The sequence below is a fragment of the Vigna unguiculata genome, chromosome 9 (assembly GCF_004118075.2).
Source record: "Vigna unguiculata cultivar IT97K-499-35 chromosome 9, ASM411807v1, whole genome shotgun sequence".
Classification (NCBI taxonomy): Eukaryota; Viridiplantae; Streptophyta; class Magnoliopsida; order Fabales; family Fabaceae; genus Vigna; species Vigna unguiculata.
The window spans coordinates 41,223,773-41,241,570 of record NC_040287.1 but is presented as its reverse complement, the minus strand read 5'-3'; the positions used below and the strand labels follow the sequence as shown (position 1 = coordinate 41,241,570).

Here is a 17,798-nt window from a genome sequence, read left to right as displayed (position 1 = left end):
AAATTAGCTAAGCCCATATACTTTGCTAATTAGTAGTGTCTTGAAGGATACAAATTAGCAGAACAAAACGTCGTTAGATACTTAGTTTGTTGAAAAAAAATATTTTAAATTTTATGCAAAAATGTTTTGCTTAGACACTTATTAACCGTTTGACTCGTGAATTTATAAGTTTATAATTTCGTATTGAATTGAAGTAACCGATATAATTTATTGTCAAATTATTTTTTAAATCTATAATTTAATATTTTTTTTTTATAAATTTAAATTGTCACCGGTTTACATATTTAGATTCGTAATATAATTTATTCATAGTTATTTTTACTGAAAAGTATTTGTAAAATGAGTAATTTTTAATTCTAAATATCACGATTAACATTTTTTATGTTTCTCTCACAATTACATATTGAGAATTAGGATACATAACTATACTTGACGATTTTATTTAAATATTTAAATATTTAAATTAGTGGATATAAATTACGTGTCTCAAGTAATTTTCGTAATCCCTACCCATTAATTAACCTGTTTATATGTAATAAATAGAATAATTATTTTGAACAAATATATTTCTGTTACACTTTTCTCAGCACACTCAATTTTACGTTAGTAATAACAATACATTGTTTTGAGTAAAAAACAAATAAAAAATCATTTTTATTTCTATACATGTATGTTTAACAATAAATAAAGAGAACATGATTTAACTTTTACGTAATATATGTTTTTCCAATTTACTTGTTTTAACTTCTTTATGCATCATCAGAAAATTTTTACCTCTACTCTAATATGTATTAATTATTACAACCACACTTTCGCAATTATTATTATTTTTTCTATGGTATATCTGTTTTCTTATTAGGCAATATAAATGTGTACAGACACCAAACCAAAGTTGATATTAGACAATTTAGATCATGACCTGCATTTAGTGGACGTATTTGATTTGTTTTGTCATACTATTTTCAATTAGCGCTTACTATGATTAACTATTATAATTATAATTAAAAATACCATATTACTTTACTTTATTTTTTGTTTTCAACCTTCTACAAAGGATTTTAAAATAAATAAATGTTTCCATAACTAATTTCAAAATATTAAAGGGAACATGGTTAAACATTATTATATTTATAACTAAAAATAAAATATAGAATTAATAAGCATACATAAAACAAACTAAACATGTTGGTGTTTGAATTTTATCATTTTTTAAATAGGAAGAAAGTAGGGGCAGGGCAGGCTAAGGTCATGGTTAAAGCAATTGAAAAATTATGAAGTATTACATCAGCAAATGTCTTTGTCATTATCGGTTCATTCATTTATTTCAACACACATTTTAGTAGTTTGATTTTCTTGACAGTGTTATTGAGAAATCAGGATTTTATTTATATAAGGTTTTAATTTTCATACATTATCGGTATAAAAGAACTATATTTTAAATTATTTATGGATTATATATCCAGTGGCCGAGCTTCTTGAAGCTCTAGGGAGCCTTGGTCCATCCTATCCCACCGATATTTTTTAATACAAAAGAGTCATATAAGAATAAAATAAATAAATAAATATTTTATTTTTATATATTTAAAAATTAATTTAATATTTTTTATTAATATATTTTATTCTAATAATTTATATTATTTGGAATCGCTGATTAAGTACAAAATTTATAATAATTTTTAAATTCTAATTCTATCATGAGAACCCATAATAATAATTCATTCATAATTAGTACCGCTAATTTTAAATAATAGGTTGTTTAACTTGATTAACATATTTATTAATATTATAGTTAAGTTTATCTATTTATTTTCTAAGCCTCAATTTTATCCTTGAAATATTACCCTCTCCTAAATAATCTTCGAAGTGAATAGTGAGAAATTACTTGTGAATTGTATAAGGTGATGCCACGAAATGAGGGGGGTGTAATTGAGAACGTGGAGAATAGCTTTTAGGGCCTGGACCACCACGAGTCGCATCGCATCGCCACGAATCGTTCGTAGCGATTAAAAAGTGAAGCGACACGAGTCACCACGGACGCAAGGAGAAAGCGCCAACGGAAAACCGTTTATGACATTTGGTTAGACTCACGGCTAAAAATAATAACAGACACACTCCCTCTTCGCACAAACTTCTCACACGCTCCTGGTTTCAGATCGGAGAAGAAATGGCGAAATCGAGCGCCGACGATGCCGAGCTTCGGCGAGCATGCCAGCTCGCGGTTGAGGGCACCAAGCAAAAGGTCATTCTATGCATTCGGACCGTCAAGACCCACGGCACGTGGGGAAAATCTACTAAGATTCGTCAAATGGCTAAGCCTAGGGTTCTCGCTCTATGCAGTACGCGCCATTTCTCTCGCACTCTCTCCCTATTCACTCTCTTTCCACATTTTTCGATCAACGCCGGAATAACTTTTCACACTTCTAGAACCTTCCTCGCAACAAATATGTGAATCGTTGAATCATGACTTGTGTTGCCAAGCGTGGTCTGTTTATGTTTCAAATGTAGCAGTTTTGCATTCCGTGGCTGTCGCTCAAAACATTTAAAATGTAGTACTAGTAGCTGTGCATTACGTGCTCGTTTCGTCTCGTTGATGATACGTCTCTAGATGTTTTTTTTTCGGTTCTTATGTCTTATTGGCTGTTGTATTACAGACTATTGAATTTACATTTTTACAAGTAACTATAAGAAAAAGGAAAAAGGTTAAAACAAGTTGAATTTGAAGGCTAAAATCCATTTATAGACTTAATTTTTGTAGAAACCTTTTCACCTAATTGTTTTAACTTATGGAGTACGGCACAATTTACTTCATAGGACTTAGCTTGTTTTTAATCCAGTTAGTTTGGCGGTTTCAGTTTCATGTTGACATCAGGTGTGTATGTGATTAGAAACTAAAACTATGCATCCCTTATTTTAGCATGTGATTGCCGTTTTTTTCACTTTAATAGTGGTATAAGTGGGAGGAGTTAGCATTTTGAATACTTTAACTCGTAGTCTATTCGTAACTGGTGATGTTATGGATAGGTGATTGAATGTCGTCACTTCATCGTGTGTTACTGTGGTGATAATTTGTTGAATTCTGTATTTGTTGCACTGTTGGTGACAGAATGTTATTTTTTGTAGCAAAAGCGAAAGGTCAGCGGACAAAAGCTTTTCTTCGAGTTTTAAAGTATTTAAGTGGAGGGGTGCTTGAGGTAATGTCCTTCTCTCCCCAATTCTCTCCTTCACTGGTAGCTCAATAAAGTGAAAAGTCCTGCGTGTGGCAGACATTTTTTTGTTTTGGCCAAAATTTTAATTTTTTATGACCTAACTGAAATGATTTTTCCATCTTTTGCCTTTTCTGTTACTTTCAACTGTAATGTATAAATCTTACCCTTGTTTAGTTTCATTCACCCTTGCTGCATCGGTTAGTTATCCCTTGCTTTATGTGTCAAATAATTGCACAACCTTAGTATAAAAAAATAGATAAACTGAAGCCGACTAACTGCACAGTTAATGTTAGCATAGTCTCTTTCTTCCACCTTGAATTTGTCTTAACTGGAGGTTTAAGCATATTTCTATTTACTACGAAACTTCTTGTGTGCTGCAGCCTGCTAAGTTATACAAGCTGAAGCACCTCTCAAAAATGGAAGTTGTAACAAATGACCCCAGTGGATGTACATTTACACTGGTAATATCCCATTCTTTCTTGTTGTCGTATCTTACTGGTTCTGAATACAATGTTCCCAGGCTGTGGAACATAACCAAATCGAGATGCAGCCAGTTTCTATTATGAAGCTTCTTTCTAAATGCCTTTTGTATCTCTCTGTTATGTCTCTTTTTATTTGCTAATGCATATATATCTTATAGGGGTTTGATAACCTTAGAAACCAGAGCGTGGCTCCTTCACAGTGGACAATGCGCAATACGGATGACAGGTTATACCGTTAAATGTATAATTTTGAAATGTAGGGTTTGATCCTTTATCATTTTCTGTCAGGAGAGTGATTTTTGTCTCACTACATCTGTTACTCGTCTTATAGAAATCGCCTCCTGCTTTGTATCTTAAATATCTGCAAAGATGTCCTGGGTCGCTTACCGAAGGTTGTTGGTATCGATGTTGTGGAGATGGCTCTTTGGGCTAAGGTGAATAATGGTCTTCTATTCACTTAAGTTCAAAGTTGATTTACTGCCTTTACTGTCACGCTGCAATCATTATTTTGTATTAGATAATTACTTTACTTTATTTGTATTAGATAATTACGTTACTTTATTTTGTATTAGATAATTGCTTTGCTTTTTTGACTAATATAATTACTCTGTATTTATTTATCTTTATGGATAGAGTGCGCCCTGTCTCATCAGTGATCTAGAAGTCCTTGATTTTAAGCTGATGGCGTTAACTTCGAAAAATAGTTACTGGGTGACTGATTGCTGTTAAACACACTATTGATTTATCCGTTTATTTATTTTAAAAATGTGAAATAGGAAAATACACCTGCAGTTTCCGCTCAAAGTAACGAACACGGTGGTGCTTCTATTGCATCTTCTGTGAATGAATCAGAATTGAAAGTCTATGTTGAAAAGGAACTTGTCTCCCAGGCAGAGGAAGAGGACATAGAGGCTCTTCTGGGAACGTAGGTGCTATCATTTTCTGTCTTAATTTGTATCTGAGGTTTAATATCTGTGATGAATAAGGATATAGTTCATGTCTTCTCTCTGCAAAGGGCTGTTGCAATGTCATAGAAACTCTCTCTCTTCCCTTGCAAAGTTCTGTCCATATTTTGTGATTAATATTGATACAGGGAATTCATGTTGTAGTAACAGCAAGATGTGACTTAGTTGGAAAATTTTAGCTCTATGTATCTCACTTTACCTGGAGTTCAGGGTTTCAAAACCCACTAGAAGCACCTTTTGACTAGATCAAATCTAACACCCAGGCGGGATTAGTTTTCATAAAAGTTTAGGACAATACTTGTGATGATGTTTGGCCCCCAAAAAAGTACCAAGTATTAACATGATTGTTACATGTTAAAAAGTTCAAATGAAAGTATTTATTTATGTGTTAGTGGATACAAAGATACTTAGGTTATTCTTTTAGGAGAAGTGCTTTTGTTGGGTGATATTTTCTTTTACAATACATGTATGAGAATTAAATTGTTGCAGAAGGTGCCGTGGCAGATCTTGAATGAAAAAAACTGGGGAACCAAAATAAAATTTGAAAAAATTATTCATAAGCTATTTCTTATTTCATAATTTAATCTAAAATCGTTGACTTTTTTATTACCAGTTTTTGTAAAAAAAGAAAAGAAAAGAAAATTTCTTAAAATGAGTCACCTTGCAATAATTTTCTACCAACTATGTAACTCTCATCATACCAAAATATAAAGAGTTAAAAAGGGGCTTGTAGTAAAGTTGTACAAAAAAGGTAAGATATGATATTTGTAGTGCATAAAATGCCAAAATTTAGAGAGATAAAAGAAAACTAACACAAATACAATTTTCATTATTAAGCAGATTGCACCACATTACTTTGCACGAGAGATCCCTTGTTGTGCGGGAAGCCAAGAAAGGAGAAGGGAAAAAAAAATCAAATTAAAGTGATAAAAATACATATCGACCATTTGGCCGTATCATAAATGGTCAATATTAAAAAACAAAGGTCACATTAGTTTTTCGAAAAAGTCTTATAACTTTTAAGGTTTCATTCTCAAATAAAAAGGATTCTCACAAAATATATCCTCAGACATATATATGAAATTTTGAAAAAGTTGGAGAGGACAAACCTACCTGTATCAAAATGGGGAGCACATGCCCCTACTTATTCCATTCTTTTAATATTACCAGTGTTAAATTTCTATTTTAGCCTCATCAGTCACATTACCCCCATCATGTTAATCTATCAAACTTCTTTTTTCGAGTAAAATATGAGATGTTTATCTTGTCTTCACCATCCAAAGTTTTCTGAATGTGCAGTTATATCATGGGTGTTGGTGAAGCAGAGGCATTTTCTGAAAGGTTAAAAAGAGAGCTCATGGCTCTGGAAGCAGCAAATGTGCATGCCATTTTAGAAAGTGAACCTTTGATAGATGAGGTATAACTGTTCTTTAAGTTTATTTTCTTTCTTTTGCTGGTATAACCTTTAAATTATAGACTAAACAAATTACATCGAGCTATGATTACAATTATTTGAGCACCCATACACTTTTGTGGTCTTGTTTATCGAGTAAACTAATTTGCTTAATTTTATCGCCCTCTTCGAACTTTAAAAACCTCGTTTTGATATTTTAAGCTCATGTATTGTCACTTCAACCATTATAGTTGTTGCGATACAAGGAAACATCTGCTTAGTTTTACAAATCTTCATGTTGCTCATCATTATGAAGTAAAAATTATTTTAATATTTTTTATGAAATGGTTCGCACTGATAATCTATGCTTTGCAGGTGTTGCACGGGCTTGAGTCAGCAACAAATTGTCTGGAAGACATGAATGAATGGTTAGGCATGTTCAACGTAAAACTTCGTCACATGAGGGAAGATATTGAATCAGTAAGTGCTTGTTCAAGCTGGGAGAATCATTTGCTTTGCAATTTACTTTGTGGTATTTATGTCAGTGTATTTACTGGAACCCATGTTTATCAATCTATGTAGCACAAATACCGACACCGACACAACACGACATGAACACAAACACTTTGACATATGCAGTTTTCAAAACATAGGACATAGGGACACAAATCTATAGATTAGATCATTATGAATTATTTAATTTAACAACCAATATTTATATACTCAAAATCATCTATAAACAAAGCCAATCAAATATAATAATCTAAACCTATTGTCACCTAATACTAAAATGAATCATCGTCTACATTTTTCTCTATGTTGTTCTTTAACCTTTGAGGAGGCACGTAACATCTTCCCTGTGGTTAGGTCATGAAAGGTACAATGAGAAAAATGTCGGTGAACAATTCAAATATTTTCTAAGCATGTGTATAGAAATAAGGATATTAGCCAAGCTATACCACAGCTCAAGGAGTTACTGAAATATTATGAATGAAAATAATACTTTGACAACCCCATAATTAATTATGAAGATTCTGTGAAGCTACTTGTGACAGCCCTTAAGGCATTGCCAACAATGACAGGACAAAACACACAAAAAGTGCCACTTTATTGAGGAAAAGTTGGAGAGTGGTCTCAAAACTACTCTACGTGCCCCTTCAAAATCCTAGTAGGCGATGTACTAACCAAAGGGACTTCCCACATAATGCTTTCAATATATTTCGAGCAAGTGGGACATGATACATCATTTGCCAGCTTAATGCTTATAAATTATTAGTGTGACTAGGATTACTTTCTTACTATTATTATGTACAAATTTGTAGCCTAAAATCTCTTTGGTAGCATTTATTTTTCATCTCTCTGATGCGTATTGTATCTGCTGGCGTAAATTAATAGAAAATAGAAAATAATATACAATTTCAGTTCTCTGTTCAAGTCAATGAAGTCCAGCCATTGGTGCATATGGTTGGAGCATAATTCTCACTTCTTTATAAAGATGTCTTTGAATGTGAAACTTATTTGGGATAGAGACTTGGCATTTGGCTTCTATTTGGTGTAAACCTTGTGTTTTTTAGGGTTTCTCTTAGAAATAGGCTGAGACTGGGCAGCTTTGCTTCATTGATATTTCTGTTTGTATGAAGGATCTCTTATACACCTAACCTTTAGTAGCATCTCCATTTTGACTTAAAGAATTTCAATGAGCTTTTTTTATTTGTCTCAATCCTTTTGTGGTATCCCAGATTGAAACCCGCAATAACAAATTGGAAATGCAAAATGTAAATAACAAATCTCTTATTGAAGAGCTTGATAAGCTTCTTGAGCAATTGAGTATCCCTGCAGAGGTATGGCTGACAGTGGTGAATTCCCATATTTTGAGTTTGATGAACTTTTAATGGCTTGGTAATCAATGATGTTTCATTGGATGTAGTATTCAGCATGTTTGACAGGAGATTCATTTGATGAAGCAGAAATGCAGCAAAACATAGAAGCATGTGAGTGGTTGACAACTGCCATGCGTGGTCTAGAAAAGCACATAGATCCTACTTATGTAAAAATGAGAGGAGTATGTTCCTTGCCTTACTTTTAATAATATTAAAGCAAGTTTTAATTATTTAGAAATAGGAAGTTCAAGGCCCATGTCTGCATATTGTTTTGTTAATGTTAAATAAGAAAATAGATTGAAGGTGACAATTTTTATTTGCATTCATTAGTTGCTTCCGTTTTTATGGGTATGGAAACTGTTTATTTTCAATGATATAAATTTTGTGCCTCAGTGGCAAATAGATATTTGCCATGGCCTGTTTGGAAAACATGTATAGGATCTAAAACTCATTTGTTTTAATGAATTGTTTCTTTCTGCTATTTGTACAGGTTAAAGAGAAGCGAGGAGAACTTCAAATAATAAAGTCTACTTTTGTTGGGAAAGCTTCTGAGTACATGAGAAATTACTTCGCTACTTTTGTGGACTTTATGTTGAATGATAAAAATTACTTCTCTCAGGTATTTTCTGGTAAATTCATGATAAACTTTTGAAGTATTAGAAATTAGAATCATTCATTTGTCACTTTGTTTGCTTACTCTAATCAGCGAGGGCAGTTGAAAAGGCCAGATCATGCTGACTTGAGGTTCAAGTGCAGGACATATGCACGCCTTCTTAAACATTTAAAGGTTTTATTATGGATGATTTACACTTTCTGCTTAAAGTTCTGTTTTGTGTGTATATATTCACCAAGTTAATTTCTTTGTTTCTTCCTTAATTAGTTTCCTGTAAACCTGCAGATTCTTGATAAGAATTGTTTGGGTCCACTGAGAAAAGCCTATTGCAGTTCTCTAAACTTGCTTCTTCGCAAGGAGGTCTGAGATAACAACCTATTCACACTGTATTGGTGTTATTTTATTTTTTTGGTCATTTGGTGGTAAAATTCTTGCCGTGACCTGGTTTTTATGAATTGAGAAACAGTCATTATAGTTGAAATAAGGGGAAAACTAAAATATATTTCTTGATAAAAATATATAAGTGCTGCTGTCATTATATAGGCTAAGCCTAATAAAATCTTGATTTTAAAATACTGGAAATAAGTGTATCTCAACAATTGAAGGGATCCTTGCAAATATTGTTATATTTTGGAATATTGCTGGTTGTATATTTACTCAAAGAATATCAGTCTTGTTTTTTCAAGATCTGAAAACCACTATGTGGGAAGCTCCTTGATGAATACTTCAGCCAATTGAATTCAGAAGGGAACCTTGTAGGCTGTAGTTATAGGACCATTGTTTAGTTTCTCCTCGATAAAGTAGTGGTCTATCTTTATGCGTCTGGTTTTATCAATTGGCTTGTCTGTTTCCTCTTTAAGTTATATGTTGTTTTGCAGTACCCTCATATTTTCTTTCATGGCTCAATTCCATTCTCCTTGTTCGATATGCATTTTACGAAGTTTTATATTAACCTTGCTATATTTTTGCTCTGTATGCTTACACTATCTTGATATTAATACAAGGATTGTATACGTAGAAACAATCACATAATCAATGGAATTTGTCCCGTAGAATAAGTTTTACCTATTTTCTAAAATTGTCAACAGGTTCTGCACATATAAATCTGATGTATTTCATAAAATAATATATCACATATTATTCCTAAACTTGAGAATAAAATCTATCAAATCTGACTGAATATTTCACATCATCCAGAGAAACCCATTTAATACGTAATATTAGGAAGCTTTCCCTATAGCTATACAAGGAAACTGTCTAATACATGAATATTCATTTAATATGTTACAACTATTCAAATCTGTAAATTAATGAAATAAAACACTTATTAATGGTTTTTCAGGTTGAAATAAAAGTCCTAACACAAAATTGTAAGACTTTTATTGCTTCAATTGGAGGTATTAATGGTTATATTTTTTGGGTCCATCTCAGCAACTGTCTCAAAAACATATGCAGAGGACATGGTGGTTTTACCTTTATCATTACTTAACCTAATGCAGAGATGTTATGTCTTGGAATTATTCTGCAAAAATTGAACAGAACATCTTTAATTTTGATGTTGCTTCATCTTTGTTGTGACTCTTTTGGCCTTCACTTAAAGGAAGTTTATGATTTGCTACAATTGACAAATAAAATTGTTATAATTATGATTTGAATAGGATATCCTTGAACTTTAACTGGCTTCATCTTTATCATGACTCTTTTGGATGTTTATGACCTGCTACAATTGACAAATTTTTGTTATACTTATTATTTGATTTTTGGTTTATATATCCTGGTTTGTTATGCTTTGGTAAAATATTGGGCATATGGAGTCTGAAGTTTTAAGATTCCTCTATAGGCCCGGGAATTTGCTAATGAACTTCGTGCTGGTGTGAAAACTTCTAAAACCCCCTCTGTTTGGCTTGATGTCTTCACGGGTTCTGGTCAAAATGTAAATGCTGCTGACACTGCAACAGTTTCTGATGCATATGCAAAGATGCTCACGATTTTTATCCCACTCTTGGTGGATGAGGTGAAAGTTCTTAGGATTCTCCCTTCCACCAAACTTGTTAATATTTCATGTTTCAGATGTATAAATATTCATGGCCTGTGTTTTAGAGCGTGTTTTTTGCACACTTCCTGTGCTTTGAAGTTCCTTCAACTGTTAATGGTAATAAAACTACACACAACAATGAGGATGATGATGGTGTTGCATCTGGTACATATCTCACCTTCAAGAAGTGTCCTTTCTTTTTTCCTTAAACTACTATGATTTATTTTACTGAGGTGATCAATTGCTCCATAATTTGGACATTTCTTCTGCCTTACAGGTAGAATGGCTGTGGATCTTGCATCTTTAAATGAAGCACTTCAGGATTTGCTTGATGGACTTCAAGTACGTATGTAATAGAAAGAAATTCTTTCTTTGTTATTTGTAATGAAAATTTAGTTGTCTTGTTTTGTATCTTGTTTCTCCCTTAGTATAACTGTTAACTCATGTCAGAGGATCCAAATTCAAGAGAAAGGGGTGCAGCTTTTATGAAGTGGTAGACATTTTAGTCCCTATGCTAATCAAGGGTTAGTCATTTTAGTCTTGAAAGAAAGAAAGAAATTGTTCTCAAGGTTATTGAATATTCAATCGTCCTTATGTCAAGCGACATGAGTTAGCTCTAATCGAAATGTTGATTGTGGCACAAGAAATACTACATAAGATGCATGGATGAGAATGGATGATAGAAGAAGAGGACTATCTTTCAAGGACCTAAAAGAAGCTGCGTCTGCATCTTGTGAGACATCAATTAATATGGGGACTAAAATAATCCATGGATTGAAAACTAAACTTCAGGAGCAATTTCTTTCAGGACAAAAATGGTTGATGGCTAATTTTTCAGGGACCAAAACAATTACTCAGTTGCAGTCTTTGATATTTTATCTCTTATAAGCTGAACATAGCATATATCATGTTATGGTCTATAACTGATAAATATATGGTTCCATATAATTGAACAATTTGTAAAGAGTTTCCAGATGTTTTTTTGGTATATTAATTGATGGATTTTGCTGCTCTAAAGATGCTTTATAATTTCTCTGATTTTAGGAAGACTTCGGTTCTGTTGTGGATTGGGCATACAAGATTGATCCTTTGTGCTGCATATCAATGCATGGAACTACAGAGCGCTATCTCTCAGGTCAGAAAGGTGACGCAGCAGGATATGTACGCGTTTTGCTTGATGACTTGGAGGCTCGCATATCCTTTCAGTTCGGTCGAGTATGTGACTAGTTTTATAAAGAATTGCCACTGCATTGAGATGATTGAGATGCTAACCCTATTCATTCGACTGGAATTTTTTTTTTCAGTTTGTGGACGATGCTTCCCATCAAATTGAAAGAAATGAGCGCAATGCTCGCCAAACAGGTGTCCTACCATACATTCCTAGGTGAGAGACCTTTGGTGTTAACTTTTTCCCTCATCTCTTAAGACAATTGGGATTTTTCATTTTCTAGAATAAAGCCTATATATAGTCGGTCCTTTATCACTTTTTTTTCCTCACTTGTTCTGCATTGGGCCTGACTACAATTACTTTTCCAAGTAACAAGATTATCTTTGACAAATATACAATAGAAGGGAGCTCGAGTGTGTCCTTTGTCTTCAAACAAAAGGTCCTTTTCCAGAGCTCTTTTGATATATCAAACAATGAAAGTTGTTGCTTCCTAATGTTCCTTATATATGGAGTTAAGAAATTGCCTTAGTACACCTACTAGAAATGAGATATTCAAACAAGAGTAAGATAGTTCAACTTCTCTACCATTTGTTTGTAGCTTTCAGGATTTGAAAAAGACTCTCCTAGTTTGGCAAGGAGGACATTGGGATCCATTAAGGTGTCGAGTGTCTTGGAATTGAACACATTTCTTTCAAAATATTTTGGGATATGATGATCCAATTTTTTTATGGTCGCTACCTGTATGCCGTAGAAATATTCTTGTTTGCCAAAAATTTTCATTTGAAAATTCCTGAAGAAGTGCTCCAATGTCATGCACGTAAATAACCCAATAGATGTAACAAGTAAATGACTGATGATAGGAGATAAAGTGGTCAGCCTTACCTTGAGTCATGTAAAACTGTTACATCATTGTACTAAACCTATTGAACCTTGTTCTTGGTGATTGCTTGAGGTCACATAAGTAGGAAGACATTCTTTATGTCCAACTGAAAGAGTTCAATTACAAATGACAACAATGAACAGAAATAGTCAGACAGAAGACACTTTTGGCCATCGAAAAAATAGTATCTCCATAATTCAACTTAAAGATCAAGTATAACCTTTTTGCAACTATACGAGCTTTATGCATATCAACTTTGTTGTATGGACCAACCTTAATACTTTATACCCCTCAACAACCAACATAGAGAGACCAATGACTAACGACAACAATGGACATGAATAGTCGGACAAAAGACATTTGGGCAATTGAAGAAAAATATTCCCATAATTTAATGTGAAGATTTGAGCATAGCCTCTCGTGATGAGACGAGATTGAAGCCAGTCAACCTTGCCTTATGAAACAACCTTGATCATATGGACCTCCTTAGTGGTAGAGGAACAAGGTCCTAAGTCTAACTGCTCCGTAATACACACATCTCGTCCATCATAGCTGTTTCCATCCTTGATGGCTAAAGGCTTCACCTACATTCTTAGTAGAAAAAGTAAAAGACAGGGAAGAAAAACGATAATAGTAGTAAGGAGAAGTACTATAACTCAAAAAGGTATAATGATGAGAAAGATGACGAATAGAAGGTATACCTATTCGAAGATCAATGGGAATTTCATAGTCAAGAGGCAGTATTGGAGGATGAGGCGAAGGAGTTGGTGTCGGAGGTGAGTTTGTGGTATGGTTTTGTTGGTACTAGGTAGCGGCAGTACAAGACAAGTAGAATGCTGATAAATTTTCAAGGGAGGAGGAGATGGGTAGAGAAGGGATGGAGAATCCCCTGCATTCAATTGTTTGTCTCGTCCTCCAATCCTGTAAGGAAACACACAAAAAAATTACACAATCAAGAGACTTTGCAGCACAATAGATTAATTAATACGAGCTTCAGGGACACAAGAACCTTATGAATAGAAAGAAAAGAAAGATAATGAACAATACCAAGTTGTGTTTTTTTGAATTATTTGTCACGGTGAAAATATAGTCAAAAGTAGAAAAAAAAATGACTGAACTATATGATCGGTGTTCACAAAGTCGAGGTTCAAGGGTTCGAGTGAGAGAGGCCAACAAAAGAGAGGTCCAAAGACCACTTATACAACCCAAATAGGTCGGCATGGTTCCATCAAGTATCTGTGTTGCAATCACGTCTGGAAGTGTTTACATACTCGATATGGATTATGAATGTCATCAGTGTAAGTAGATTTGGCATGTGCCCAACCTCATTCACACATGTCGTGTTACCGAAAAATTTATCTAACAAAGGGGTGAACAGGACTTGATGCCTGCACAAAGTTGAGAACAATTTTACACCATTTAGGTGTTACTTTCAACCAGCAATTTTTTCTTCAGTAATGAGATGGTCAAGATAAACTCCATAAATTTCTTTTTATAAGAAAAAAAATCCGTTTTACCTTTTTTATATTATGTAATCCAAAAGTTAAAAATGGCTTTTGAATGGTGTATTTCGTAGTCATTATTTTATTTGGAAAACGACTTTTGGATCGTACAATTTGAAAATAAAAAAAAATTAAATTGTTATTATTTTTTTCTTAATTCTCGCTAATTTTTGGAATTTGTATAATTCAATTTTTTTTTTACTTTTAAAATGCCCAATCCAAAAATTTACAAAATGAAAAGTTTTTTATATAGGAGTTCAAGAAGTAACATATGGAGGTGCAGGAAGAAACTGTCCAAAATCTTACGTAGTTTTGTCCAACTTATCTGTATATGGCGGCCCAATGACAAAGTTGCTGAAAGCAGGCACATCAGCTTTATTAGGGGTCGTCATGGGTTAGCCACGAAGAGAAAAACAGTCAAACAGTGTGGAAAACAGTTAAACAGAAATCAACCAGCCAAACAGTGTCAGAATGGAAGAAGGACCAAAAATCCAAAACCAAACCAACAGGGCGAGTCTTGTTGCAAAAAGGATTTGCTGGAAAGCTCATTAGAAGTCATCGACAATGAAGAGTATTATCGGAGGTGAACATGACGACGAGAAAAGAAACATAAACTGAAAAAAGTGCTGTTTCTGAAAAATTAACACCTATTAGCAGTGGGTCCACCCGGAAAAGCATGGATTGGGGTTCCTTCTTCTCGTAGACTCTTCATACCATGTTCAAAAGAGAAAAATCGAGAAGACATGACGAATTCCGTGTGTTTAGACCACAACGTAGCTATTCAATTCATACAGGGGAGAAAACAAAATTGTAGAATATTCAGTTACCCTATTTTAGACTAATAACATAATTGGAGAATCAATCTAATTGATCCTGATATCATAAGCTGCTATATACATAGAATTCTAACATGTCTTCAAGATTCTAACAAGGTTCTCTAAATTGCATGATATTTCAAAAGAATATTTTTGAAATTTTTAAGGTGACTCCGATTCTATTTGGTGAATGTGTTTAAAATATCGTGTCTATCTTCATGTCTAGTGTTTAGTAATGTGTCGCTTGTTTGCATATAGATTTGCAGCCCTTGCAACGCGGATGGAGCAGTTTGTTGCAGGACAGTCGAGGGATTTGGTTGACCAAGCATACACAAAATTTGTAAGTGGTTCTTTTTCAGAACTGTTTTGTTTTGTGATGTCTCATCCCATATTTGGTTGGCTGTCTCCAAATTCATTATACTTGTAAAAACATCATTTGTCAAGGCTGAGTGTAGCAAGTAACAACTTTCTCCTTCAAATGTCTCTTCTTCATGTTGCTTCATTTGAGTTCGAGTAGGATTAACTCTTAAAGGTGGAACTTTGTGGTCATGACCCAGACACTCCCATTTCGTTTCACTTATGGTAGAATTAACTCTCAATGTGGAACTTTCTGGTCTTGATCCAGATTCTCCATAAGTCACAGAGTTCACACATGATCTGATTTAAACGATCATACACAACAAGTTTCCCAGAAAGTTAGGAATAGGATAGGCATTGCTTCTTGATAAATAATTCATATAGTATTTTATTGATGGATACTGCTTTAGACCTTTTTGTTTGCTATCCAAGTAGTATTAAATCATAATTTTTTTGTATTTCATTTTTCTTTTCTTTTTTTAAACATGTGACCAATATTGGTATGTTGTTTACTGGGGAATTGTTGCTTGACAGGTCAGCATAATGTTTGTAACTTTAGAAAAAAATGCACAAGCAGATCCAAAGTATGCAGATATTTTTCTTATAGAAAACTATGCGGCATTTCAGAATAGGTAACATTTATGCATCACCTGGCTAAATAGAGGCTGTTTCAATCGTCCATTTTTTGGTAGGTAATTCTGTATACAGAGACAAAAGCATATTTCGGCTCATGATTTTGTTCTTTTCTCTCAGTTTGTATGACCTTGCAAATGTTGTGCCAACTTTAGCGAAGTTTTATCATCAGGCTAGTGAAGCCTACGAGCAAGCTTGTACACGCCATATCAGTGTGATTATCTACTATGTAAGTATTTTATTCTCTATTTATGTCTTACTGTCAACCGCACTTGAATTTATAGCCTATAAGATGTTAACTCATTATGCTTTTCTTCCTTGGACAGCAATTTGAACGCCTTTTCCAGTTTGCTCGAAAGATCGAAGACTTGATATTGAATAATGTCGCACCTGAAGAGGTCTGTTTCGGTATAATTAAGTTTGTTAATCTCCATACACTCTTGCTGATCGATCAGAAATTCGTATAATTCGATTTATTTTACTGAACTTAGTGAACTATTGATTGCAACATATCTCCAACATTGGTTGAACTAAACACTGTAGATCTAGTCTAAAATTCTTTTCCTGGAATCTTATGTCATAAAAATGTATCTTCTTATCAGATTCCTTTCCAAGTTGGGCTGTCAAAAGCGGATCTACGGAAGACGTTAAAGTCCAGTTTATCCGGGGTAAGGGGGTGTGCCTCTTTTTCCTTTGAATACTTTTTCGTAAACGACATACTTAACGTCGTGAAATATGTTGGGTTTATAGGTGGACAAGTCCATTGCTGCCATGTATAAGAAGTTGCAGAAAAACTTGACTTCTGAGGAACTCTTACCTTCCTTATGGGATAAATGCAAGGTACGCTGTACTCAAACTTTTTCGTATTTACAGTATGTTGCATTATTATTTTTTTGGAGTCGAAACTATTGTGGAAGGGAGGTGGAAGTAGTAACGCAAATGCGTAGGACAAATTCTGATTATTGTTTTTCCCCCCAAAACTATTACAGAAAGATTTTCTTGATAAGTACGAAACTTTTGTCCAACTTGTTGCCAAGATATACCCTGCTGAGTCAGTCCCTTCTGTGGCGGAGTTGCGAGACCTTTTAGCTTCCATGTAAACCTTTATTTATACACATTCTATCATTTTTCCAATTTTTTTTTTTGTTTGGCCTGTAATCACTTTTACCACAACGTAATTGGATTTACTTGAACATAAATGCATCCTAAAAGGAATGCTGTCAATATTTAGCTCATGTTTAATTCTAATATTTTTATTACTGTTTGGTATCTCGTGAACTGAATAATTTAAAAATGTTTATAATAAGCTTTTACAGTAACCATTTTCAAAATTATACTGTTTAAGATTACTTTTAGAGAATTGACAGTGTGTAAACAAATGACCTAGAAACACTGTTTAAGAAATTTAAAAGGATAGTTTATGCATAAAAATACAATATTTTATTATTTGTTAAGATGCTTGAATAAAAGATATAGCGTGTGGAACTTTTCAATGAATTAGACTGGTTTTGCATTAATAGAATGTATATTTAGTTGCTAATTAATATACATGTACTTCTTAATTAATGTGTTCCAAGTTGCCACATCAATTCGGCGCCATGAAAATCCAAAACCACCTTTTGATGCCAACAATAGCATTGTCTTCTTGAGTTTAAATAGTTCAGTGGTGCACTGTAATGCTCTTCTACTAATTTAGATTTTACGAGTCGTTCAATTTTATTTCAACTCGTGCAAATTGAGTTTTTTTTTTTCATCTCTGGCTTTCGAATACTTGTAAACAAGACCCCACAGATTAGCAAAACCCATAATAGTATATTAAAAGTGATCTAATTTCATTATATGGTCAGTTGTTGAAAATAGCATTTATTA

At 33.5% G+C, this 17,798-nt stretch overlaps 1 protein-coding gene across 5 annotated transcripts; it reads left to right on the top strand.

Annotated features, from left to right (window-relative positions):
- Window positions 1-1,974: 1,974 nt before the first annotated feature.
- On the top strand, window positions 1,975-17,164 carry LOC114162185 (exocyst complex component SEC3A-like). 5 transcript variants are annotated; one of them, XM_028045987.1, is made up of 27 exons: window positions 1,975-2,077; window positions 2,153-2,336; window positions 3,121-3,191; window positions 3,587-3,667; window positions 3,847-3,914; window positions 4,020-4,122; window positions 4,465-4,613; window positions 5,953-6,070; window positions 6,422-6,526; window positions 7,786-7,887; window positions 7,974-8,108; window positions 8,417-8,545; window positions 8,633-8,713; window positions 8,825-8,899; window positions 10,380-10,553; window positions 10,640-10,739; window positions 10,852-10,916; window positions 11,619-11,789; window positions 11,879-11,958; window positions 14,378-14,707; window positions 15,198-15,279; window positions 15,831-15,928; window positions 16,050-16,158; window positions 16,256-16,327; window positions 16,532-16,597; window positions 16,680-16,769; window positions 16,919-17,164. In XM_028045987.1, the coding sequence occupies exons 2-27, from the start codon at window positions 2,165-2,167 to the stop codon at window positions 17,027-17,029; spliced, it is 2,937 nt and encodes a 978-aa protein (XP_027901788.1). In that variant the 5' UTR covers window positions 1,975-2,077; window positions 2,153-2,164; the 3' UTR covers window positions 17,030-17,164. The 5 variants fall into 5 exon arrangements, with proteins under 5 accessions (XP_027901788.1, XP_027901789.1, XP_027901791.1 ...); XM_028045988.1 differs by lacking the exons at window positions 1,975-2,077; window positions 14,378-14,707 and having other exon boundaries at window positions 2,090-2,336; XM_028045989.1 differs by lacking the exons at window positions 1,975-2,077; window positions 2,153-2,336; window positions 3,121-3,191; window positions 3,587-3,667 and having other exon boundaries at window positions 3,847-3,929.
- Window positions 17,165-17,798: the final 634 nt, after the last annotated feature.

What these genes read in the sequence shown, in the direction of transcription:
- LOC114162185 (XM_028045987.1), top strand. Translation starts at nt 2,165, where the DNA reads ATGGCGAAATCGAGCGCCGACGATGCCGAGCTTCGGCGAGCATGCCAG. An exon ending in GCCTTCTTAAACATTTAAAG is followed by an intron (nt 8,714 to 8,824) that starts GTTTTATTATGG and finishes GTAAACCTGCAG; the next exon opens with ATTCTTGATAAGAATTGTTT. An exon ending in GTCCTACCATACATTCCTAG is followed by an intron (nt 11,959 to 14,377) that starts GTGAGAGACCTT and finishes TTTTTTATATAG; the next exon opens with GAGTTCAAGAAGTAACATAT.